At 48.7% G+C, this 24,118-nt stretch overlaps 1 protein-coding gene across 1 annotated transcript in view; it reads left to right on the top strand.

Annotated features, from left to right (window-relative positions):
• The window catches only part of NDRG3 (NDRG family member 3), a 62,946-nt gene extending 45,158 nt beyond the window's left edge, over window positions 1–17,788 (top strand). The window contains exons 4-16 of the mRNA XM_068208161.1: window positions 5,227–5,332; window positions 6,009–6,129; window positions 6,598–6,660; window positions 6,985–7,045; window positions 8,807–8,893; window positions 9,434–9,490; window positions 10,674–10,777; window positions 11,163–11,228; window positions 11,690–11,741; window positions 13,032–13,079; window positions 13,728–13,763; window positions 13,854–13,905; window positions 16,272–17,788. Coding sequence (XP_068064262.1) covers window positions 5,227–5,332; window positions 6,009–6,129; window positions 6,598–6,660; window positions 6,985–7,045; window positions 8,807–8,893; window positions 9,434–9,490; window positions 10,674–10,777; window positions 11,163–11,228; window positions 11,690–11,741; window positions 13,032–13,079; window positions 13,728–13,763; window positions 13,854–13,905; window positions 16,272–16,450 — 1,032 coding nt within the window. The 3' untranslated portion in view covers window positions 16,451–17,788. The remainder of the gene's footprint in view (window positions 1–5,226; window positions 5,333–6,008; window positions 6,130–6,597; window positions 6,661–6,984; window positions 7,046–8,806; window positions 8,894–9,433; window positions 9,491–10,673; window positions 10,778–11,162; window positions 11,229–11,689; window positions 11,742–13,031; window positions 13,080–13,727; window positions 13,764–13,853; window positions 13,906–16,271) is intronic.
• The last annotated feature ends 6,330 nt before the right edge of the window (window positions 17,789–24,118 follow it).

Below are 24,118 nucleotides of genomic sequence, written 5' to 3'. Positions count from 1 at the left end.
TGCATTTGGCATCCTGCCACAGGCCCCTTGGCTCAGCAATGACAGAGCTCCCTGGGGCAGTTTTGGAGAACCAGCAGTATGGTCAGGGTGAGCTGCTGTACCAGGACTGTCTGGATAGTCACAGGCACATCAGCCCAGAAAGGAGCACGTGAAGGTCACGAGCTGTTAGGGTATCACTTCTGGGGAGTATGGAAATGGGGTCAGTTGCTCCCCAGCTTCCAAACCAAGGGCCAGGAGATCTCATGCAAAATCTACAGATACCAGATGGGGAATTACGTGGTTCTTTACCCCACACATGAATAAGGTTCAACTGCTCTGGTCACAGGGGGAGAGAGGTACAGAAGGCACCAGTGTTTGGCAGTTGCAGCCCCATTCTCAGAACGTTGAAGACCACACCTCCAGTTAAGGAAGTCTCATTGGACCTACAGATTGTTGGAAGCTGGGAAAGTTATGGGAAACTGTTACAAGATGCAAGTGTTTGAGAACTTGTATCACTTTATCCTTTTCCACAAGCACAGGCTCCTGAAGTCATCCCAGCAGGCTACAGCTGCAGCTGGTCTCCATGCCTTCTGTTCTTTCTCCATCATTGCTCTTCTCATTCCTGACCTCCAGGCACTGCTGGTGTTTGAAGCTGTGAATCCCAGGTGTGCTGGGTGGATCGATGGCAGCTGCCTGCCCAGCCTCAGCGCTGTGTCTCAGCAGCAATTGTGGCACGGGCAGTGCCTGTGGCTGCTGAGAGCCAGCTCGGGAAGCCACACTGCCTCTGCTACCCACCTCCTATTTGCAGCAGATGGGTGGCAGCTGCTGTTTATTTTTACCTACTATACAAATAAAGGTAAAAGATAAAAATACCTTTTTTCAGAAGAAAAACTTCTGATAAAGTTTTCAGTCCCTAAGTGAAGATTGAATTTTATCCAGCTCTTCAAAACACAACCTGTGGATCATGAGCTTCTCTTGCATTCTTGCAGGTTTGCAAAAGTCTAGCTGTCTCCTGGCCACATGTTTTCCACCTGCCTTCTTGCATCACTGCTTCCCTGCGCTAGACCAGATAAGCATTCAGACATTAGCTGGAATTAGACACCTGCAAAGTAAGAAACCTTGAATCTCTTTTCAAACTACACTGATATAGTGTGTCATAGCTGACCTGAGCAGAGAGCAGAAAGAAACCAAGTGTGCCAGAGTTACTTTCCAACACAACACTTCTACACAAGCAGAGGGCAAATACCAGGAGTGAACATGCCGGAATTGTGTTTTGGAACTGGGCAGCAGTTACGGAAGTCTTGATGCAGCGTGGCACAGACAGGACATCTCACTAGGCAGCTGTGAAGGGTGTCTACAAGAAGGACATGAAGAACGTGTGTTTGTCAAAGGCAGAGGGTGCAGCCTGCAAAGTTCCTCTTCTCTCACTGAGTGCTCTGGTACCCAATGTAAGTGGCTTATTCTGCTCCACATTTGAGAGAGTAACAAGCCAGTAATAATGTAACTAAATAATAACTTTTGGGGAGCAGTTCAAGGTAGCAGTTGTATGAGTGTAGAGACTGTTGTCATCTAAACCATAACACCTAAGCTTTGGTTTAAGCTTCCATCTCATACTGTCCTGTGGCTTTGATACATAGGAGAGCTGTTTTGGAGACAAACAGGTGATGAGGAGTCATCTGTGCTCTAATCATGTGGCCTCTGAAAATTATTTTGTCTTTTGCAATGAGAGATAGAGATAAAAGCCCTGAAACTCCAAGGAAAGTTTCAGAGAAAATAAAGTTCACTGGAAAAACTGATATTGAATCACTGATAGGGAAACTGGGGGTAAAACTCAGTCTTATTTCTACAGATAATCTTGAAAAAGAGATCACCATGATAGCCGATGTGCAGTTAAAAAAGTAAAGGTAGAAACCCTTATCTACTTGTAGTGGCTGCTGCTCCCTTTGTAGAAAGGAGAAAGCCTTGGAAAAGGCTGTAAAAGTAATACACTTTATTCACAGCAGAGAAGCTGCTTCCCAGGAGGAGATTTTTCCACCTTGCCAGGGAACTAACAGGAGAAATAAGAAGTAGCCTTAAGAGCTCCCAGTCTGAGGCATTGATGCTGTACAGGGCAGAGTGAGAAGTTTGCAAATTTAGCATCTTATATTTTTCAAGTGCTGCTTGCTGAGATTTGTTAAAGATGGAATTCCTTATGTTGCTGCCATGTTCATTGTTGTCCTGGTTTGAAGGACAGGTGTCTGTCAAGGAAGGCGGCAATTTCCCTTGGAATGGAGACTATGACCCCCTTCCCTCCAAATTATTGTAACTTTGAAATTACAGGGCTTTCAGGCAAAGATATGGGAAAGGGAACAGCAGTTCCTTACTGGCGTGTGTGTGTAACAGGGCAAACAAACACCAACCCCGGCAGCAACAACGAACAGAGGCACAGACCCAGCGCCAGCCTTCTCCCGGCCGCAGGCACCTTCCCCTGCGGCGCAGTTCCGGGCACAGCCAGCAGGGGCGCCGCGGGCTCCCGGCCGGGCAGGGCGGGGGCGATGATTCCCCCGCGGCTGCAGGGGGCGCGTTGGCGCGAGCTCGGCCGCCTCTCTGCACACGGCAATGGCGGGCGGCCCGGCGGAAGGGATGGAGAAGGAGCCTCCTTTGGAACCCGCAGGGACAGCAGGGACCTCGGAAGCAGCTGGAACAGCAGAGGCGGGCACACCCAGGGTGACAAATAAAATGTAAGAGAAAATTCCACAGCCCTCAGCTAAGCGCCTGCAGCCAGCTGCACCCCTTCCCCCCACCTTGGCCACTTCTTTTGTCTCTCTTAAGTACTGGTTATTATCATCTCTTAGGCAACATATGGGAGAAAATTCCTTGAGAGAAAGGAAAAAAAAAAAAAAAGAAAAAAATCCTAACCTAGTGTACATTTCCGGTATTTGAGTCACTAATGTGACTGAAGGAGTAGCAGGGTACTACTACTTTCTTTCTCCCAAATTGCAGTTTACACAGTCTGCAAAGTCAAAGTAAGCAGGAGACCAAAATTTATTATTAGCTTAAGGAAACTTTTCCTTCCTCACTTGAGAGCTGAGATCCAAGCTCAGCTTTAGAAAACAGAAATGCAGGGTGCTGCATTGTGAAACAGAGTCAGATGCTTGGATAGAGGCTCTGAAGGGAAGTTGCGGTTTCTATTTCTTATATCTTGTGCTGTAGCTTACCTAGTAAAGGCATGTATGACCTTAGCAGTAAGTTCAAATGTAATTACAGAAAAGACTGTGTTGCAGACATATTTCAATATCATCAGCTTTTTTGTTGCTTTCTGTGCTTTTCTCATTTTTTTCTCAGTTCTAGTGTTTGTACTTCTGTTTGATATTTGACCTTTTGCTGCTGCCTATAGTCCCTCCCTCATCCCCTGCAGGTTCCCCCCTTCATGAGCTGTGAGTCAGTTTAATTGATCTTGTGCTCAGAGCAAGGCTATTCCTTCTGCCACCCCATACACTCCCCTTGGGTTCTGAACCAGAACCAGCATTTGCCAGACCACTCTATGAGCTTCTTAACTCACTGACCTGCCAGTAGTCTTCTAACAAAGCAAGATTAATTAAAAAAAAAAAAAAAAAACAAAAAACAAAAAAAAAACCTTAACTGGATAGCTGCTTATGGAAGAGCCTAGCAAGTGCCAGAGCTGGCAGAGAGACCTGCTCCTAGTGGCAGTCCTTAGCCCAGCCCTCAGGGGCATAGGGAAGTGCAGGTGGGGGTCGCAGGCTCCGGCCACTTAGGCACTTGCTGCGCTCTCCATTGAGTTCGCTGTGTTTCACCCTTCCAGCTACCTGCACTGCCAGTTGTCCTCTCCAAAAGTGGCCACTTTAAATAAAGGTCTCATTAACACCTGCAGGCTTGGAGAGCTCTAAACTGGAGTCTAGTGCTGTGGCTGCACAGCACATCCTTCAGAGGTACAGGACAGAGCTTTGTCCAGCTCAGCAGAGCACCCCTGAGAGCTGAGACATGGGCAAGGGGCAGAGCCTGGAGGTTTGCTGGAGGCTGAGGAAGGAGGGACTGCACCCTGGGCTGCTTTGTGCAGCCTTGCTGTGAGGACAGGAGTTCCTGCCATGTGGACACATGCTCGCTTTGCACACACAGACAAGTCCTTTCCTACCCCCAGTCTCCTCTTAAGGAAAAGGGAGCCAGGTGAGCCTCAGATAAAGTAATGTCATCTGTAGATGGGTCTCTGCTGCTTTGTAGATAATACTCCAGCTTCTATATACACGCACAATGTAACAGCTGCATGCAGGCAAAACCCAGCCCCATTCTGAGGACAAGGACAGACAGGGGTGTCTTGTTATCCTTCAAACACAAGCCTCGAGAAGGTTTCAGGCTACCTCATGTGATTTCACTGGGCCAGCATCCTCCTGTTGCTACACTCCTGGAGCAAGGGAAGAGAGAGGCTTTGGAGTCCTTGAAAAGAAGCACAGCTGGGTGAAGGAGGGTCTTGCACTGCAGGAACTAAATCAGTCTGTCCCACAACCAGCACTCAAGAGTGCCCAGAAAGTGGGTGAGGTGGATTTCTGATGTGCTGCAAGGCAGGTACTCTCACCAGTCCTGTGTTTGATTTAATGATTTTCAGGTTGTTCAAAATTACTGTTTCAAAAAAATATTTCATATACTTTATGTAAACTAGTAAAACACATTTCTGAGGTTGTAATGTCCCATCTTCAAGCTGAACCATGTGGCTTTTTCCCAGGCAGATACTTTCTTAAGAAAATAATTGGTGCTTTTTATAGTTAGTGTAAGAGCATGTCTCTCCACTGATTTCTGTAGACGAGAGAAAGGATCTACAGGTAATAATTGTGTACCCAGCTTTCCTGACATCTCCACATCTTTTCCAAAGTCCATAGTTATCCCAGAGATCTTGATCATGAGAAGATGCAGCCCCAGACTGTTTGCACATCTGTACAAAAGCAAGCTGCTTTGGGCAGTGGTTGGACACAGGGATTGGATACAGAGGTTTGACAGGGTTGTGAATTGGCCAGGCTGGATGAGTCTTGGAGCAACTTGATACGGTGGAAAGTATCCCTGCATGTGGCCAGGGGGTGGAATGAGATGGTGTTTAATATCCCTTCCAGCCCAAACCATTCTGTGATTTCAAGAGCTGTACTATGGGTAGGAGAGCAGTATTAAAGTGGGAATGAGGCTCTTGCTGCTGGCCCTCAATTAGGGTTCGCTGTGAAGGCAGCACATGTAACACTGGGGCTCCTTCTTCTCTCTCTGCAGGAACATGATATTGAGACAGCTTTCGGAGTGGTTCATGTCACCATGCGGGGCACACCCAAGGGGAACAGACCTGTCATCCTCACATACCATGACATTGGCCTCAACCGTAAGCCCTTGCATTGCCAGGACCCTGAAAAAGTGATTATTTGTGGTATTTGCTTTTGAGCATGGGGAGTAGCAGGCCTGGTATGGAGCTGAGATGAGGTCATTCCAAGGTGAAAAGATAAAGGTCTGCAGGAGAGAGAGAGCACATGGCATGCCCCTGTCCATTCCAACAGACCTTGAAAGGTAGGGCCAAAGTGGAAAGATGGAAATAGGTTGAGCCAGTACACCATAGTGCTAGAGCTGACTTGCTGCACTGTGTGATAGGGCATCCATTCCTTGGGTGCTTGGCAGGTGAATAAGTCCCTTCTGCATGGCTGCAGCAGTAGTGTAATGTTCTGGTGGGCGCAGTAGTTCTTTTGACGTCTTCCCACCCAAAATGTACTGTTACTTTCACACAGGTACTTCTCTGTGAGTGCTTTAAGTACCCAAGTGCTGTGAAACCCTGCTTTCCGGGGCATTGCGGGCTGACTGTTGTTTGTCTGCCTGCCCTCCAGTCATAGCAATTCCATTGCTGAGACTCACTGCTGCATTGCAGTTTTGAGGCACAGCACACACACCATCCAGCACCCACTGGTCTCAGTGGGGACTTGAGCTCCTGCAAGTGTGCCATGGTGTTTGGAGGGTGGCTTGCAATAAAACTTAAAGAAGTGTCTAATTTCTTCCAATTGTTGTTTCAGACAAATCCTGTTTTAATGCATTCTTTAACTTTGAAGACATGCAAGAGATCACCCATCATTTTGCTGTGTGCCATGTGGATGCACCAGGACAACAGGAAGGAGCCCCCCCATTCCCATCTGGGTAAGAGCTCTGCAGTGACCCATGTTGTTCAGTCTGGACTGAGGTAGCACCCACTTTAAGCCAGCTGGGACTGCCAGGCTGAGTGTAGTGGTAAGCAGGTGCCAGCAGCAAGATGCGGAAGCTTCCCAAGGAAGAGTTCAGGGAACTCTCCAATTACTAAGACATGGTACTCACTAGTTCTGAGTCTGGTACCACCTTTCTGACTTGAACATGAACCCAGCACACTGCAGTCGAGCTGGCATTTCATCTGTCCATCTTGCCACAGAAGTCTGACTGCCCAAAAGACCACAGCTCTGTGTTAATCTTACTCTGAGGGATGGGATTCCAGTCAGCTGAAACATACAGTACTGTTCCACGTTAATAACCTGTGGACATGTCTGCCAGATATTCTTTGTCCTTCCTACCTTGAGTGGAACTGGAAGGTAACCTCTGTCAGGCTGTATTTGGAGGTGCTCCCTTGCTTTTCAGGTACCAGTATCCCAGTATGGATGAACTGGCTGAAATGTTACCTGCTGTTCTGACACACCTGAAGTAAGTCTCTGAAAGGAAATGGGGTGAGCCAGCTGGATTCTGCTATTCCAGCATCTACTTCTGTCTCTGCTTGCCATGACTGATATATTCACTGAAGTGTCCCAAGAGGCACAAGTATCTGCTAACCAGTGGGACTCTGTCTAGTTTTGTGCTGGGGACACCATCTGCTACATGAAGCAATTTATGGCTTCTGCATCATTGCTGCATTGTTTTGAAAACAAACCATAAGTGCTCAGCTGGACCCAGAGAGGAAAGGCTTTGCCTCTAGGGATGCTTCAGCTGAGCTAAGTTAGTTGTGCTGACTGTGAAATGCCTGTGTTTCAGCCTGAAAAGCTTCATTGGGATTGGCCTAGGAGCTGGTGCTTATGTCCTCAGCAGGTGTGCAGTAAGTATCTCTTCACTGCTTGTGACTCATGTGGGCTGTGGTCATCGTTGATCAGACTGTGTGGGGCACGGGCAAAGTAACATTCAGTAATTCCAGCAGGGCTGCAGGGAGCCATGGGAGAGCTGCCTTCATCCAGATGGTTATGTTGGAGCAGTCAGGGTTACTCTGAAGCTGTACCAGGCATGGAAACATTGTAATGCGATGCCTTTGAGTCAGCAGAGCCCATCCTGAGTGCTAGGAATAGTCAGTCTTGAATCTTCACAGAGTCCAGCTGCACTACTGTGTGACATTCACATTCTCTGGACAGAGAGACATAATTCTGTCTCTCAGGATTTCTTGGAGAAGCACAGAGAGAAGAGAAAAAAAATCTTTATCTCTGCTCCTTTGTTTTCCCCATGTGGAATGTGCTGTGGAGATTGTTTACCTGAAGTGATTGCTTGATTGGATTCTGGTGAAGGTTGTTTGGGTTCAATGGCCAATTGGATCCAGCTGTCTCAGACTCTCAGCAGAGAGTCACGAGTTTGTTAGTTAGATATGGTAAGTTAGAAAGTAAGTATGTAGAATAGTATGTATCTTTTTAAATAGTATATTAATGTACTATAGTATAGTTTTAATAAAGCTATCCTTCAGCCTTCTGATCTGGAGCCAGACATCATTGTTTCTTCCCTGAGCCGGGGTTCGCCGCATTTTACTATACTACTGTGTGCTGTGTTCACTGTTTGTAGCACCAAGGAATGGATGTGGTGATGTACTGCAAACTGGTGTTGATGTGGAATGTGCTTTGTCACTGGAAGGAAGCAGATTTTGCTCCACCCTTACACGAGAGCTGCTTCTATTTCGGTACCTGATTATACATTTCTCTCTAGTGTAGTGTTCATGTGAAATCAGTGGATATTGTTTAGTAGCCCAGGAATTTGCCTGAGTCTTTCAGAGTTAGTGTTAAAAAATCCCATAAATCTGACATTTTCAGGAAAATTTGCTTCAGGTTGTTGCGTGCAGAGAATTGCCAGTTGTTTAGGCCACTATCGTTTCTTCAAGCCACTGTGCAGGGCAGCTGCCCCTCCTTACACAAAGTTCTCTGTTTCCCATTCCTTACAGTCAGGATTGAGCGGGGGCAATGTGAGGCATTGGTGTTTCACTATTCCTTACCTTCTGTATCTTGGATAGTTTTCAGCCTTCTAAAGAGGAGTTTGTGCAAATCAGCCTTAGTCCTCAACGAAGTGCCACAAGTGTGCCCTTGCCACACTCCCTGGGCTGTGGGCAGTTTCCTGCTGAGGACAGAGATGTTTCCTTCTCCTTCACATCAGTGCAGTAAAGCAGGAGAGCTGCCTTGGAGCGAACCCAAAACTCAGCAGAGGCTGGTTACCTCTGATTTCTGAGTTTGTATTTGTAAGCAGTTCCCAAAGTGCTTTGTACCTGTGCTGCCCAGATACAGTCCAAGGTACACTGGAGGGTTTTGGGTTGCTGGATGGAGCAAGGGAAGGGGTGTCTGCAGGCCGGGGGCAGCAGGAGTGCTGCCTGGGGAGAGGGTGCCCCTGTAGCTCAAGCTTTCCATACTGCAGGGGCTTGGGGGCCTCAGCACTAACTCCCCTGCCGCTTGCTCCATTTCCACTGGCGAAACTGCCTCTTCCTTGAGGAGAACTGGCTGCCCAACACAGAGAAGCTCCCTACTTTGTCTTACACCTTTGCAAGAAGCTTTCCAGCTGACCACTGTGTGGACTGAATCATTCTTCTGAGTGTGCCTCTGCTCTCTTCCCACAGCTCAGCCACCCTGACCTGGTGGAGGGACTTGTTCTTATTAATGTTGATCCCTGTGCAAAAGGGTGGATTGACTGGGCAGCATCCAAGGTGAGATTCTGCTTTCCCACACATGTGCTCTCCACAGCACCTAATGAACAGTGTGTAGAGTAAAAAAAAAAAAGGACAGAATACAGGATTTTTTCCACTTCTGGAGAATACTGTACAGTTTCATTTCTTGTCCCGCTGCGTCCTGAGTCTGAGTATAGTATGGCCTCTGCCATAGGAGCAGGGGTGGGTGTGATCATGTGAATGAAAAATGCAGATAAACTGCTGGGATCACTCAGCTTTTGTCTGATTTAGTACTTCTGCTTGCAGGCTTCATTTGATTGATATTGAATGGATCTCTTAATTATTCTCCTATTCTGGTCCCTTGGAGTTATTTAAGGTTTCAGGTTTTTTGGAGAGCTGGGTTGTGTATACACAGTTTCTTTGAATTTTTGCATGTCCATCCCAAACTTCAGGCATTTGCTTCTTATATAATATGAATAGTTTCTTCATTGTTTCCTTTACTCTGAGTAGCTGTTTTGCAATGTGTGATGAAACTGCATTTTCCTGTTGCTCTCCTTCTCATTCATGGTCACTCTTCAGTTTTCAGGCTGGACAACCAACATAGTGGATATTGTCTTGGCACATCATTTTGGCCATGTAAGTACCCAGCAGATGCTAATGTTGCCTGTGCAACTGTGCATGGAGCTCTAACTTCTGTATGTGTCTGCTCCCAGATAGTTCTGGTCCATCAGATAAGGGTTGCCACAGGTAGTACCTTTTTCTCTGTGTGTCAAGTTCACATTGGGGTTGGCATGCTGGGGGGGCACACACATCCTCGCTCTTGTCCTGTCTCCAGGCCATGCACTGGTGATAGAACTCCTTTGTGGTACCGGGACACTGTCCAGAGAAACAAGTGGCAGCCAGTTCTCTGTAGCCAGCATGGAAGCCTTTGGACTGTGGGTAGAGCACATGTCAACTGGGAGCTGGCAGTGGGATCTTGTATGTGTCCAGATGTTGCACTGCTGCATTCTGCTCTTCATCTTACCCTTCAGTTTCAGCAGAGGCAAACCAGCCCCTCCTGAAAACTTTGAATACAGCAATGCCTTCTGTTTGGGATTAGCTGTCTCTCAGCCAGCAAGCTTAGTGGGCAATGACAGGGATAGTGCCTTGTGCACACTGTATATGCCACACAACAGATCAGTCCCTGACCTGGAGTCTTCTTGCAACAACACATCAGTACTGAAAGGAATGCTTCCTTCTCCAGCACTGCTTCCTCCTGTGCACATCCTGCTCTCTTCCCACTGTCAAGCCCCTTCATTGTTTGTAGTGCTTCCTTGCATTCCCTGTTCTCTCTGGCTCCCTCAGAATGTAGTTTCTTCTTAGAACTGGGTGCTGGAGTTGAACTTTCCCCTGGTCACAGTCTTACGGCTTATGTATTATTTTACTTTTTTACGTCTATTAGTATAATTGCATACTTTGCTTCTTAAACATTAAGCGTGAGTGGAAGGCCTGCCAAATGCAGAGTGATTTGTATCTGTGTAAGTATTACTGAGGTTTGGGAGTTAACTTATCCCATCTCAGCCTGTACTCTGGCAGCAGCTTGTGCACTGCCAGTTGTAAAAGTGTAGTCACATTACCAAAGCATGGCATGTACCAGCACGTCACATAAACGCCTCATGTCTCTGGGATCCTTATGCAGTGTGGAGTTGCTGCCCTCTGTGTCACTGTTCACAGGGAATGATGTATATGGACGTGCTTTAATGCTTTGGCATTTTTATCAGTATTGCTTCTTTACTTGTGAAAACTATGTTTCCTCTTCAATTCTTCTGCTTTTGTACAGGAGGAATTGCAGGCAAATCTAGATTTGATCCAAACATACAGGCTTCATATTGCGCAGGACATTAACCAAGATAACCTTCAGCTGTTCCTCACCTCATACAACAGGTATCGGATACCTTTTGCCTGACAGACAGCTCCCACAGCTTCCCTGCTCAGTAGATTTGCTGCTATATGTATTAGCCTACTGGGTATTGTATCAGGGGAACCTTCGTCCTAAGCCGTTTTCAGCTGTTACCCTGAGCCAAACCTAGCCCTTGTGTCTGCCCCCAGACCCTGTCACACCTCAGTAGCTCATCTCTGGGCACACAGCAATGCCATGAAAGGATGGATCCTGTTTTCTGGGGATGACTGCTGGGGCTCCTGCTCAGGGCATGATGCACGAAGTTGCCTGGGTACTGGAGCCAGCACTCATGGTTGAATTTTATGTGCCCCCACGATAATGAGCTTCCTCTGCAGATTTAATGGAGAATTGTTCTGTTTTATCTTTCAGTCGTAAAGATCTAGAAATTGAGAGACCAGTTGTTGGTGTCAATGAAATGATTGCAAAAACACTCAAGTAAGTTGTCTGAATGAGCCTATCTCAGTTGCTGACTCTGCAGCCTCTTCAGCAGAAAAGATGTTGTTGCTTCTCAGCCAGAGCTGCACCAAGCTCAAGCACTGGGAAGACTGTCCAAGACAGTCCCAGGCTGTGGTACAGGACTGTCAACTGCAAGGGGGCAGAGGTGTCTGGAAGTCCTCTCATTAAGAACACATTGAATTTCTCCAGAGGCAGGGTCAGAGGCACAATTGTGCAACAGCAGTGCCAGTTGGTGTGCATGGAGAGGACAGTCTGGGTGCATCTGCAAGCCTCGGAGAATGATTTGGTACAACAAAATGCTAAGGTGATGGCAGGCAGGGATTTTGCTGAGCCATTTTTTTCTTAACCTTTCCATGAGGGCGTTGGTTCACAGAGCTCAACCTTCTCAGAAACCCCTTTGATGCACTTGGAGTAACACCTCTGTTTTGGCTTTTGACCAGGTGCCCTGCCTTGCTTGTTGTTGGTGACAACTCACCTGCTGTGGAAGCAGTGGTATGTATCCATGAACTCTTTCCTCTTGTGACATTGGTCCTACAAGTCACTTAGCAACCCTGCAGTGCTTTCACCTTGCTCAGAATTAGTTACAGACAGTGGCTCTGTGTCCCAAGCTCTTTTTCAGTCCTCCAGCTACTCATGGGAGAGCCAAGGCTCAGGGGCCCTGAATGGCCCTCAGGGCAACTCCAAGATGAGGATGGCAGAATCTGAATGAGCACCCTGCTCAACAGATGCCGCAAAGGACCCTGTTCGGGATCGTGCATCCTTCCCTGAGCTCTGTCTTGAATTGCTGCTGTTTTGCTGTTACACTGGGGCTACCTGGGGATTAAAAATAACTGAGTGTGACTCCAGTTCTTGTGGTGGGGAGTCAGGTAGAGCTCTCTTAGAGTAGTGCATCACCAGGAAGGCAGCACTTAGGAGCTCTGTCCTCTGCAGACACCCATAACCCACTTCCCTCCCAGCACAACTATAAATGGGGCATGGCACAGGGTAGTGTCGTTGTGGTGGATGTTGCTCCTCCCTGTCAGCCAGGGATTGTGGGGAGACCAAGGGGTTGTGAGCAAAAGCAGCTGTCTAAAACTGTGGAAGAGTATAGGAGTCTCCTGAAGCAGTAACTTGAACCTAGGAGCCATGCATGGAGAACATTTTCTGGCCATGGCCTGTTGCTTTGGTCTGTTTGATCTGGAAGTCTGAAATTAAGTCTGGAAGTTTTGACTTTTCTAGGATACTATCCTTGAAGATTCCCATTGCATACTGGCCACAGTACAGTACAGGATAGGGTCTTCTGCATATTAGTGTGCCTGTCTGGCTGCCCAGGTTCCCTGCCCAGAATAACCTCCCCTGCTGAGGTTGCTTTTCATATAGAGCCCCTGCCTATTCCCCTTTTGCAGCAGTCTTACAGAGAAGAGGTGGTCGTGGCCTCCTTGTCTGGCCAGGGGACTTAGGCTGCATTGCACAGGAGTCTCCTTCCCTCCCAGTCTTGCTGTCAGAGCACAGAAGGTGCTCCAGGGTTTTATAGTGTATCCCAAAACTAGGGGATGATTTCAGTTGAAGTCATGACCTGTCATCACAAGGTCCCTTAGATGGAACACCTGCCATTCCTCCCCAGATCTTTTATTCAATGTTCACTTCCTACATTTTCGCTGCTTTCTTGCTTGGTCCTTCCTGGCTCCAGAGTAGCTACCGTTGCTGAAGACAGCCACTGCTTCTGGTGGAGCTGCTCCACATTTTACATCTGAGTCTTTGAGTTTTCTGTGTGACACCATGTCCCTCTCTCTTTTTTTCTAGGTTGAATGCAATTCACGTCTTGACCCAACCAAAACTACCCTTCTGAAGGCAAGTACCACTCCAGAATCATTCTTGCCAGCATAAAGACACTATTTTTGCTCAGCTCCACTTAGATTTTTGCTTTCCATACATTTGGCTTTGAGAAGTTTTTGGACAGTCATTCAGGACTGTGCTCTCTCCTCCATGGAGCCAGGGCTTGAGAGGGAAGAGTTTGTCAGGGAGTCCCCCAGTCCCTGCTTTATGGCCACCTTCAACTGGCAGGGAAGACCTGTGTGAATTAGCAGAGATGCCCTGCCTTCACCCTTCTCTCTGCAGCAACAACATCCTTTTTCCTAGCTTTGTACTGGTCCTTTCCACCCTCACCTGTGGCCCTGCAATGTGCCAGACAGCAGCTGTATGGAAGTGCAAAGTGACAGGTTTGGGCAGAGTGGCCAAGGGAGAGGTGGCTGGGAAGGTGCTGGGCTTCTGGAGTGTGGTCTGAGATCACTTGGTTACGTGGCCTCCAAGGTGCAGGGTTCCCTCAGCAGCAGGTCCCTGAAGGTGTATCACCTTGGCCTTGCTCTGGTTGTAGAGGTGAGGTGTGGAAACTGCAGTGTGGTGCTCTCAGCTCTGGTGGGTGGGTGGTGCCAGCTTAGTTTGGGGTTGTCCTTCTGGGCAGGAAGGACAGCTCAACCTACCTTTTGTTTCCTGCTGCAGATGGCTGACTGCGGGGGCTTACCCCAGGTGGTTCAGGTGAGACACACCTTGACTCTCCCATGGCATTTGGGTGGTACGGAGCCCTTTGTTCTGCTTGCACTAAAGCCACCCTCTCTGTTTCCACAGCCTGGCAAGCTGACTGAAGCCTTCAAGTACTTTGTGCAGGGAATGGGCTACAGTAAGTGGCAAACACAATTTTGTGGTTTGGCACAGGGTTGTTGTGAAGGGAGCTCAAGCTTTCTGGTCCATCTGAGCCCACTGGCATCTGTGTTCCTAACCCTGAGCTAGTGTGGTTGCCAGGAGATCCATCCATGCTGGAAAATCAACTAGTGTGCTGACATGCCTTAGCAAGCTAGTGTTGTTCCCTGACATGTGTTGGTGACTCCTTTCTGGTTGCTGGTGTTGGTAAAACCTTTTAAGTCTGTCTTTGTGGCAATCCAGAAAAAACGTGTTCCCAAGAACAGCAAATCTGTGCATACCTTCTCCAAAGGGGAAGGAGGTAGCAGTGCAGCCCCAAGACTAGTGTGGGTATGAGAGCTCCCCCCGTTCTCCCCAGATGTTCCTGTTTCTCTCAGACTCACCAGGGTTAAGCAATACTCCACAACAAATCCCTCTAATGGCTAAACAGGTTCCTAGGTGACTTCTGAGGCACCCAGGGAGCCCAGAGAGAGCTGTGCTTTGCATCAGTGCATGTCCTGTCCTATGGCTTCCTCACCATGCTTGGAGGCAGAAGACAATGTCACCTGAGTGTGTCAGACTAACAGCTGCTCAGCTCCCTGCCCTTGGTGTTCCTGAGGAATTGGAGGAGAAGAGCTTCTTTACTTCTTTATCTCCAAGAAGGGCTTTACTACTCAGGAACATCAGGAGAAGGGCTTCTCAGTGCACTACAGCAGCTCTTTCTTGCCTACTGGGGTCAGGAGTTCCCTTTTGTGGATGATGAGCCTTAGTTGGACTTAGGGAAGGGGTTGGTTTATGTGACTGGCTGACCACTCAGCATGGCCACCATGAGAGCTGGGACACTTGCAGTGGTCTCCTCACAGTTTTGCCAGATCATGGTCAGGGCTTAGCAGAACCTGTCCTTTTCCTGAGGGCTCTGCAGGCAACACAAACATGTAGGACAGTCATCTTCTCCAATGTTGGCCAAAGGAACCTGATCCTGCAGAGGAAGATGCTGTGTGAGGAGGGGTCCCTCAGCCACACTGAGAGTGTTTCAATATTCATGTCTCTTGTGTTCCTGGAGTTAGTAAAGTCAGCAAGTGCTGTTGTCAGTGCAAGGGGGAGCAGCACTTTAGCATCACTTTGGGGGGTCAGCTCTCTTGTCAGTAGGACATGCAGCACTGAAGAAGGACAAGCCAATTTTCTCCTTCCAGAATTAGTAGCTGGTCCCAGAATAGTTTTCCTAGCTTTCATGGACAAGACTGTGGGACACTGTGGAGCGTGGTCAGTTCTCTTGGGGAGAACAAGGTAGAAGCAAAACATAGCTGGGCACTGCTAGAAATAGAGAAACCAGTTCCCCAACAGCTGTTCTTGTGCCCTTTGTACATGGGCTGAAGCAGCTGGATGTACTTCTGCTGACACTGCAGGTGGAAGGTACCAGCCTTGAAGGAGACTTGCAGCAGGAGTCTGATGCTGTCATCTCAAAGACATGAATTTCTGTCCTGTATCTGAAGTCACACAGTATACCCCAGAGAAACCATATTTCTGTTGAGCAGGTGTGGGGTCTACAGTGGGGAGTTATTATCACCAGGTTCAGTGTGATTTTCAGCTAAAGGCATTGAAGAGATCTGGCCCTGATGGGTTTTCAGGTGAGCTTGGCATCTCCCTGAGATGCTTATTAGCAGCTGTTCTTACAAATCCTGGGAGCTTTCAGTGCAGTGTACGAGCTGGGAACGGAAGGAAAGGTAGCTGGAGGTCCCAGGAGTAGTGCAGCCACTAGTCACACACTGCAACTAATGGGCTCTTTCCTGTATTCATCCCTTTCCTTGTCTCATGTTGTTTCCAGTCCCTTATGTGCAGCTCAGCCACCTAAGCACTGAGTCAGGTACCTCCAACTGTGCATCCACCTTGGCCCCGGTCTGTGTGCTGAGTGGAATTGTTCTCCGGGTGCTTTGCTCTGTTTCAGCATGTCCTGCTGTGGGTGGGCTGATCATTGTACCATGCGTGCTATGGGTTTCCACTTTTCATTTGTATTTTGTTGATTGTTGCATGATTTCAGCTCTGTGGTTTTCTAGAGTGATGAGACTAACTTTCAAAAGGTCATCCATGCCACAGCTGCCTTGGTTTGCACAGACGCTGGCCGTGGCTGCACTTGCAGAGGATCAGTTACACTACTGGCATTTTCTCACCTTGGACCTTTTGAAATTGGGCCTTAAACATCTTGCTTTAGACATGCAAAGACTTAATTTTGGCAGTGAAGAGTGAGTACAGCTCAGTGAAGGGTACAGCTCTTTCTGTGCTTACCCAGTGACACATACCTGAGTGACTGTGGTCTTGGCTCCAGGAGCTGCCTCCTTGTCTGAGTCCCACATTTGTTCTGTCTTGCAGTGCCAGCAGCCAGCATGACCCGGTTGATGCGTTCCCGTAGCCACTCCTCCTCCAGTGTGGGCTCTGGCGAGAGCAGCCGCAGCCGGTCTCATACCAGCACCCACGGGGAAGGGAGTGCTGGAACCCCAGAAGGAATTGACCTCCAGGCTGCACCTCAAACCATGGAAGTATCCTGTTAGGCAGGAGCCCCTCTTCTGGATTCAGACAGCTCCACTCACCCCACTGAACCCACTCAGAATTTTCCATTTCATCCAACATGGCATTAACTGTTCTCTCTAACCTGTGCATGCCCATCTGAGCAGCCACCTCCTTGGCAGTCTGTACTTGACATTACTTTGATCATTTCTGTATCCCCTTGGCATCAGAGTCTCTTTAAAACTCGTTGACATTCCACAGTCTTAGTAAGTCCCATTAGTGTACGTGCTGATGCCATCTCCTGTCTGTGCTGTGTATCAATCCAGATGACAGCCATTGTCTCCCCTCTTCATTTAAATATAATTTCTGTGGCTTTGTGAGGTTTAGAATTGCTTTCTAGTTGTGCTTCTGCTAAAGGACCCTTGTGATGCAGTTGGTATGTCATTGGTGGGATGTGGGAAAGTAAGACCATGAGGATGTGGGAAAGTAAGACCATGAGGATGTGGCACTCCAGGCACTGGAGCAGGAAATGCAGAGTGGAGCTGTACCTGGGACGCAGAACCCACTGGAAGATCTGTGTGTCCCCAGGGCTGTTTCACATGCCATGCAGCCTGAGAATAACAAATGGTCAGGAATACTGTCTTGGTCTTACCTGTGTATGTGTGTTAAGAAGGAGCAGAGTGATTTTTTTACCTGAGCCTCCTGAAAAAGCAAAGCAATTAACCAGTAAACTACACTAACAAGGTGCACTATTAACACAGTACAAGGGATTAAACTCCAGCAGCCCTGGCTCTAGACCACTTCTGCAACCCTCTGCTGACCCAGCAGAAGGGTGAGATGCAGTGACACATGGTTGCTGTTCTCCCCTGGCACAGGTGATTCTTTAATATTGAGCAGGTTGTGAAATGGGAAGCAGCACCTCTTGCCAGGTGGAGATCCCAGAATCTCCTGCACTGCTATCTTTGTGTCCCACTGCCACTGCCCCAGGCAGGATCTGCACGGGATGCAGTTATATGGGGGCAGGGAACACTAGTAAGTGTGGCAGCCAGCAATCACACATTTTCCCGTCTTTGTGGAATTCACAACTGTGCTGCCTTTTTACACCTGACTGGGTCTCCAAGGGTGGACAGCAGATGCCTGCTGCCAGGGTCTGGTGTTAATGGGAGAAAAGGGATGAGTGGTCAGGCTGCTGCAAGTCTCAATTGATAAGCAAAACCTTCTTTCCTCACTGCTGAGCAGCCCTGACCCAATGGGAGCTAACTCCTCCCAGGGTCATGCTCACGTTCTGCTTCATTTCAGGTAGGGAATGGGACCGGGAGGCTCTGCCTGAGGGGGACTTTGTACCGGTTATTGAATAAAGCTATAACTGAGTTTCATTGTTATGCTGTGTGCTCTTGGTGTTTCTCTTGGCACAACCTGCACCCCTGGGGGTTTGGCAGTCTGAGTTTGGTGTCTCCTCCTGTGTACAGCGAACTCGTCCCCAGGGCAGGGAGAGGACTGGGCATCTCTGCACCAGAATAATGTGGTTGGCGGCCCTGTGGCCCCTGGCAGAAGGCTGTCCAAGGACACTGGAGAGCTGCCCTCTGCTAAAATGCAACTAGAAACATCCAGAATGGAAACAACAACAGATTTGCAGCAGCACAGGCTACAGGGCTGCTTCCAGCTGTTGCTGATCCTCAGTCTGTGCTGAGCCCCTTCTGTGGGGCCTCAAAAGAGCAAACCACCATCAGGTTCCTGCAGCTTTGGGTTACACAGAGAAGTGACAAGACTCAGCCTGCAAAAAGAAACAGGGCCCCATCACACCCTGTGAGGAGATTCTGCCAGGTGCCACTGTGCAGGTGGCCGGTGGCACCAATGCCACCCGATGCCCCAGCCATTGCCTATCACCTACATTGTTCTGAAGGTGCTCATGGCATGGGGCTGGCACAGGGGTGCTTGCAGCCACAAGGCCCATGGGGAGAAAGGTGGCTGGTTGCTACAGCTTCTGTAGGACGGTTGAATCCCTGTAGTGCGTAAGAGTGCATCAGGCAGCGGGGCTGAGCAGGACAGGGTCCTGGGGCAGCCCACCAAATGCCCTTTACCCTGTGCCTGCCAGGCTGCTATTCCCTGTTGGTGCGCTGTGGCAAGTGCTCTGCCAATGACTTGCTCCCACATCCACCAGCTGTATAATGGATGGCTTTACATCTCACCCTGGCTCACCTTCCCCAGCCTGCACAACTTGGTGGACCACTACTCTGGTAATGCCCTGCCAGCCTCCCAGCACCCTGACCAGTGTGTGGGGAGATGTCCCATGCACTGAAAGGACAGAGAGGGAAAAGGTGGCAGCTGGTCCCTCCCCTGCCCAGGTTGTGCCCAGCTTGAGGGGCAGGGCTGTACCCTGTTGATGCTGTTGGCTCCCTGCCCAAAGTTCAGCGAGGGCCTCTGCTGCCCCGTCTGCGAGCCCTGCCCATGGAAGGTGTTGGAACCCAGAATGTCCCTTGGGCACTCTTGGATGTTCCGGGCCCAGGTCAGGAGCATTTGAGACCCTGGAATGCAGCCACAGACCCCTGTGGCTTTGAACCTGATCCATGGAACAATTTACCAACCTTGCAGGAAGAACAAGAAATCACAAAAGCTTAGATATTATAGTAGAAGTAGTCACAGAGTGAAAGGAAGAATTTTTGAGTGCTGTACAGGGGGGTTTTAGGCCTTGTACAGAGGGGTCTGAGTTTTGTACATGGGGGTCAGAAGTTCTAAGATGCAGGAACTTGGGTGTGCCCTGTCTTCTTTCCTTCTTCTTCCTAACCTCCATGTTCTTGGTGATGTTGGCACTCACAGATTGGTTTAGAGTAGAAAGTCACTGTTCAATATAGGTGATGGGCACTGGGGGAAAACTGTAAACATCTAATACGTAATATATGATATAAAAGAGGGCACCAGCCCCCTGGGCGTCAGAGTGTGCCCTTGCCTGACTGCTGAATGGACCACAGCAGCTCAGGAAGAAAATCTTTCAGATAACACACAATAAACTACCTTGAGACCGGACGACTGAAGACTACTGAGTTTTTCTTTGGAGACACGGGTTGGAGGAGAGACTTTACCACCTTTCTGGGCCACCCCAATCAGGGAGTGAGGCCCGACAACATCAACAGACCTCACAGGGAGGGCCAAGGGCGGCCCCAGCCCCCACAGTACTCACTGTCCTCAAGAAGGCATCACTCCACTGGGACAATATTGAGAGGTGAGGGCAGCTGGGACAGGGGCTGGGCCTCCCCGCACCTGACCCTCGAGGGGCTGTGGGCTGGCTGCTGACTGCCCTTTCTACTCTCAAGCAGCTCCCTCCTATTCTCGGAGACCACGTCCTCACTGGCTGCGGACTCTCCCATCAGCCACGGCCTGAGGGAAACCATCAGCTCTTACCTGATTCTCTCAGAGACTGATAACATGAAGTCAGACCCCACAGGAAAGGTAGTTGTTATAGATCAGTAATGTAATAGCTCTCACAGTTAAGAACTAGATATTGTGTGAATGTATAGTGATGTTACTGTAATATGTCCTCCCATAAATCTCCTTCCCCTCCCCCTTTGTTCTGGTTTGAAAGCAAAACCAGTGAGAGACTCCAAGTCAGAAATACAATTTATTAGGAAAATTTAAAAAAAACCACCAAAATACATGCAATAATTCAAAAGAAAAGCCACAGACAGAGTCAGAATACAACCTGACACCCCTTTGGCCAGCTTGTTGGTAGCAGTCCAAACTGCAGTGGTTGCAGTCCTCCTGGAGTGGCAGATGGGGTTCTGTTGGAGCAGCGGTCCTGTAGAAGGGTGTACTCTTCCTCTGAAGGTCCAGTGGAAAACCCAGCTGTTCCTCTTGGGAACCTGTGGAAAGGCTGCCTCTGATGTCCCCAAAACCCAGATTATATCCAGGTAGGAATGCTTGGCTCATCCCTCTGGGCAGAGCAGCTCACAATGGGATGTTCTAGCTCTTATCAGTCATGCGGTGACATTCCATAGCCCATTATCAGCAGGTGTTTCCCGGGAGGGAGGATCGATTGTGAAAGAGATAAGGAAAACTGCCCACTTAACAGAAGACAACTGCCACACCTCTAACAGATGGCAAATAGAATACATATTGCCTTGCAATCTAGGACACCCTTTAATAGCCTTGGTAGTCAGGACATGTGGGAGGGCCGGCTTGTGACCAGGAGGCGTGGCATAACAACATCTGATCTCCAATCAAAATATAAGAAAGTAATCTCCACCAATGGATGGCAGAGATGGACTTGAACTGACAAAACTTTGGGAGGGGCTAAGGGTATAAAAGGCAGAGCATCCATTTTGTAGATGAGCAGGTGGCTGCTAGTCACAGAGACTGCCAGCACTGAATTTTTTCCTTATTCAGTCCTCTGTTGTATTTTTGTAAAGGTTTAATAAAGCTTTTAAAAATTTTAAAGTGAGGGTCGTTTCTCACATGGTGAAGAACAGCTGAGGACAGGGTCCCCACTTGACCACAGCTCTGTGGTGGACACCCATCCCCCAGCTCAGCCGTCTACTTTCAGCCACAGTCTCTTGCTCATGCTGGGGCCCATTGACCGCAACTTGGGACAGCCAAGACCAGTGCTGGCAAGCAGCAATGCTGGAGGAGGCAGCTGCCTGAGGGCCTGTCTTTCCCTCACTGGACACCTTGGGACAGGATGCATGAGCACCCTGAGCCTCACCCAGCACCCAAGGGGGGAGTAGGCAGAGGCTGCACAGAGTGTGCCCCACAGGCTGCAATCTGTACTTCCACAGCAGCAGAGAGGAGAGAAATGTTCAACAAACCAAATCCTGGCCGAGGTGGAGGAACAGCCCAAGCCTATCAGACCTCCCAAGTTCAAGCACAACTGCTTTAGGGAAGTGGGTGTTTGTGCAGGCCTATGAGCAGCAGCTGTGGACCATCAAAGTGTTTTCACCCCCATAACTCACCACTCTGCTTGCTGGGCCCAGCAGCTAGGGGGAAACCAGCCTTTAACTGTGCCCAAAGCAGCTGATTTTTTAACCTTTTGACACATAGATTGTAAATTCCGTAAAACAGGATCCTGCTGGACATGCAGCAATAGCCATCTGTTATAAATTAAAAGGCACCTTGTTCACAGCTGAGGTGAACCTGTTGTGACTTGTCCATGAGGCCAATTTCACTGCCACAGCCTGGGGGGATTTGCTCCTGCCATGGCCCTTGGCCCCAGCTGGAGCGAGCAGGCAGCCATGGGCCAGCGCTGGCCCTCAGCCAACTCTCTTCAGGCAAATTCATGAGCCCAATAGGTTTAAATGTGTGATTTAACATGCACAACTGCTGTTCTAGGAACAATGGGGAAAGAAATGGGTCTGTGCTAGGAATAGATTATTCAAAGAAGAATGCAAACACTCAGGTACAGCCCTGATCCCAGCTACAATGCAGGGCTGAGGGGTGTGAACAGCAGCAGAAAGGCCTCAGAGCAGCTGCTCTTCTGAGCCTCTACTTTCAACAGGTTCTCATCAGTAAAGCTGGAGCTTCCTCTGTGGCTAGAGGTGGTGCAGAAGCAATTTTGCTACTTGGCACCATCCCTCTCTTCCTTCCCTCTCTGCACCCTGAGGCCGGTGCAGCAAGACCTGCCCCTAACCCAAAAGCTGCAGGTGTCCTGCTTGGTCATGCTCCAATCCCTTCTTCATTTTCCTATCTGATGAGCTCAATCTTGCAACCTACCATAATTTTCTTGTTTCCTTCTCCACCTGCTGCACCTGAGCAGCTTTGCAGACCTGCTCAGCCCCAGCCTCCAGCCCAGGTGGCCTCAGCACAGAACAGGCTGGGGTTTGTCCCAGGCCTGGTCCTGTTGTTGTCACACTTGGGGCGCCAAGGTAACGCAGAGGAGTTTTGCATCGTTTATTTTTGCTACTGAGATACATTGTGTGAACCAACCTCCCTCCATCACTAATCTGCACCAGGTTGTTGGATGCATTAACACAAAGGACCACAGTCAAGAGCTTGCTGCTCTGCCATTTGTAACCAGGAGCCAGGTAAAATGGGACAGATGTGGTTGTAAAGGCTTTTCAAATCCTTTCCCCTTGCCAGCAGCTTCTGAGCCCTCCAACTTCCCTGTCCCGAAAATCTCATTGTCCTGGGCACATACCACTCATACTGGGAAATGTCTTCCCAGGGCACTGCCAGGCCCATTCCCTGCCTCTTATGGCTGAATGCTGCAGCCTCTGAATGCCACGGACACAAAGCAGATTTTGACAGCTGAAGCACAGAGTGAGTCCACCAGCTCCCAAGAGTAGCAGCACTCTGCCAGCCAAAGGAGAGCAGAGCAAGAATGCTGACCATGGGGCTACTCTCCCAGGCAGTGCAGGACAGGGACACGGAAGGCTCTGAAGTGACAGAACAAGCCCCAAGAAGACCCACAAATGCTAGGGCAGGGGAGGACCCACCAGCTACCCCAGCCACTCCAGCATGGGCAGCTGTGAAGACACAGCAGGTCTTCCCCAGTGGTGTTCCAAGTGCCCAGAACCCTCACAGGGGAGAGGAGCTTCCCAGCTGCTCCCCAGTATTCAGGGTACCTTGCAATCGTGACCTCCCCAGGAGCCGTGCCACCACTTCCTCTGGAGTGACAAGTGCTTACAAACTTGTCCCTGGAGATGAGAGTAACCCAGATTCCTGTTAACAGATCCCTTGGGGTGGATTACTGAAATGCTCAATGTGTATAAATACATGTACACAGGGTTCATTTTTGAACAATTTGGTTGCAAAGGAAAGCAGGTATTTAGTAGTTTTGATTATTATTATCTATAGTAATATAACAACATGAAAGCAATGCAAAATTGTCACTGAAGCTGCAGGAATAAAAGAAACACTCCAATACCATCTTTCAAGTGTTAGAGAATCAGGCATTACTTTATTCCAGACAGGATGTGCACTAGAAATCATTCCAGCTCACCTAGTTATTTGCCAGACTTTTCACATATTTATACATTCAAAACCCAAGGAAATTCTCATTCATTGGGTTCTATATTATACAATTCTCAGTACTCGATCTCCTATTGGATCCCTTCACCTTCTACGCTTATTTAGTTCTCATTCTTTGGTTCGCTGTTATAAATGAAGGCTCCAATTTATTAATTAAAGAAAATTTATTAATTGGTCCAAATAAAAAATTAGAGAATAACAATGAAAAAGCCACTATTCGGTCAGTGCCGAGCCCAGGTATTGGCGCTGGGTATCGGCACAGGTCTGACCGCTACAGCAGAGGGTCCCCTATGCTTCACACCGACTGTCCTGTCCCAGCGATTTTTATAGGGTTTTTCTTGCCCGAGGCAGAGTCCCTTTTCTTCCTTTTCGGACTACACATATTCATGGGGAGTTCTTTCTCTGTGGCAAGTTGAACAAAACATGTCTGGAGAGCGATGAGCACCTACGATCACGTTCCCAGAATTCGGTATTGAGATGTATCTCCCCATGGCTCCAGCTGCCTCAATCTCAGATATTTATTGCGTAGTCATCGTCCGGGTGTTCCTCGGATCCATCTCCGGGCTGCCGTGTTTGTTTGATTGTAAATGAGGTTCTCCCTCCCTTGTCCAGGTGGTTTTGACATTGTGTTGCAATCCCTGTCACTGGCTTGTGCATTTTAAAACTTCGTATAAGAGTATATCTTAACAGTACATAACTACAAAATATAAGACAATTTTATTTGCATGAACTTTCATATACACATATAACATTCG

This window comes from Anomalospiza imberbis, chromosome 17 (assembly GCF_031753505.1).
Source record: "Anomalospiza imberbis isolate Cuckoo-Finch-1a 21T00152 chromosome 17, ASM3175350v1, whole genome shotgun sequence".
Classification (NCBI taxonomy): domain Eukaryota; kingdom Metazoa; phylum Chordata; class Aves; order Passeriformes; family Viduidae; genus Anomalospiza; species Anomalospiza imberbis.
This window is presented reverse-complemented; position numbering and strand designations above follow the sequence as displayed.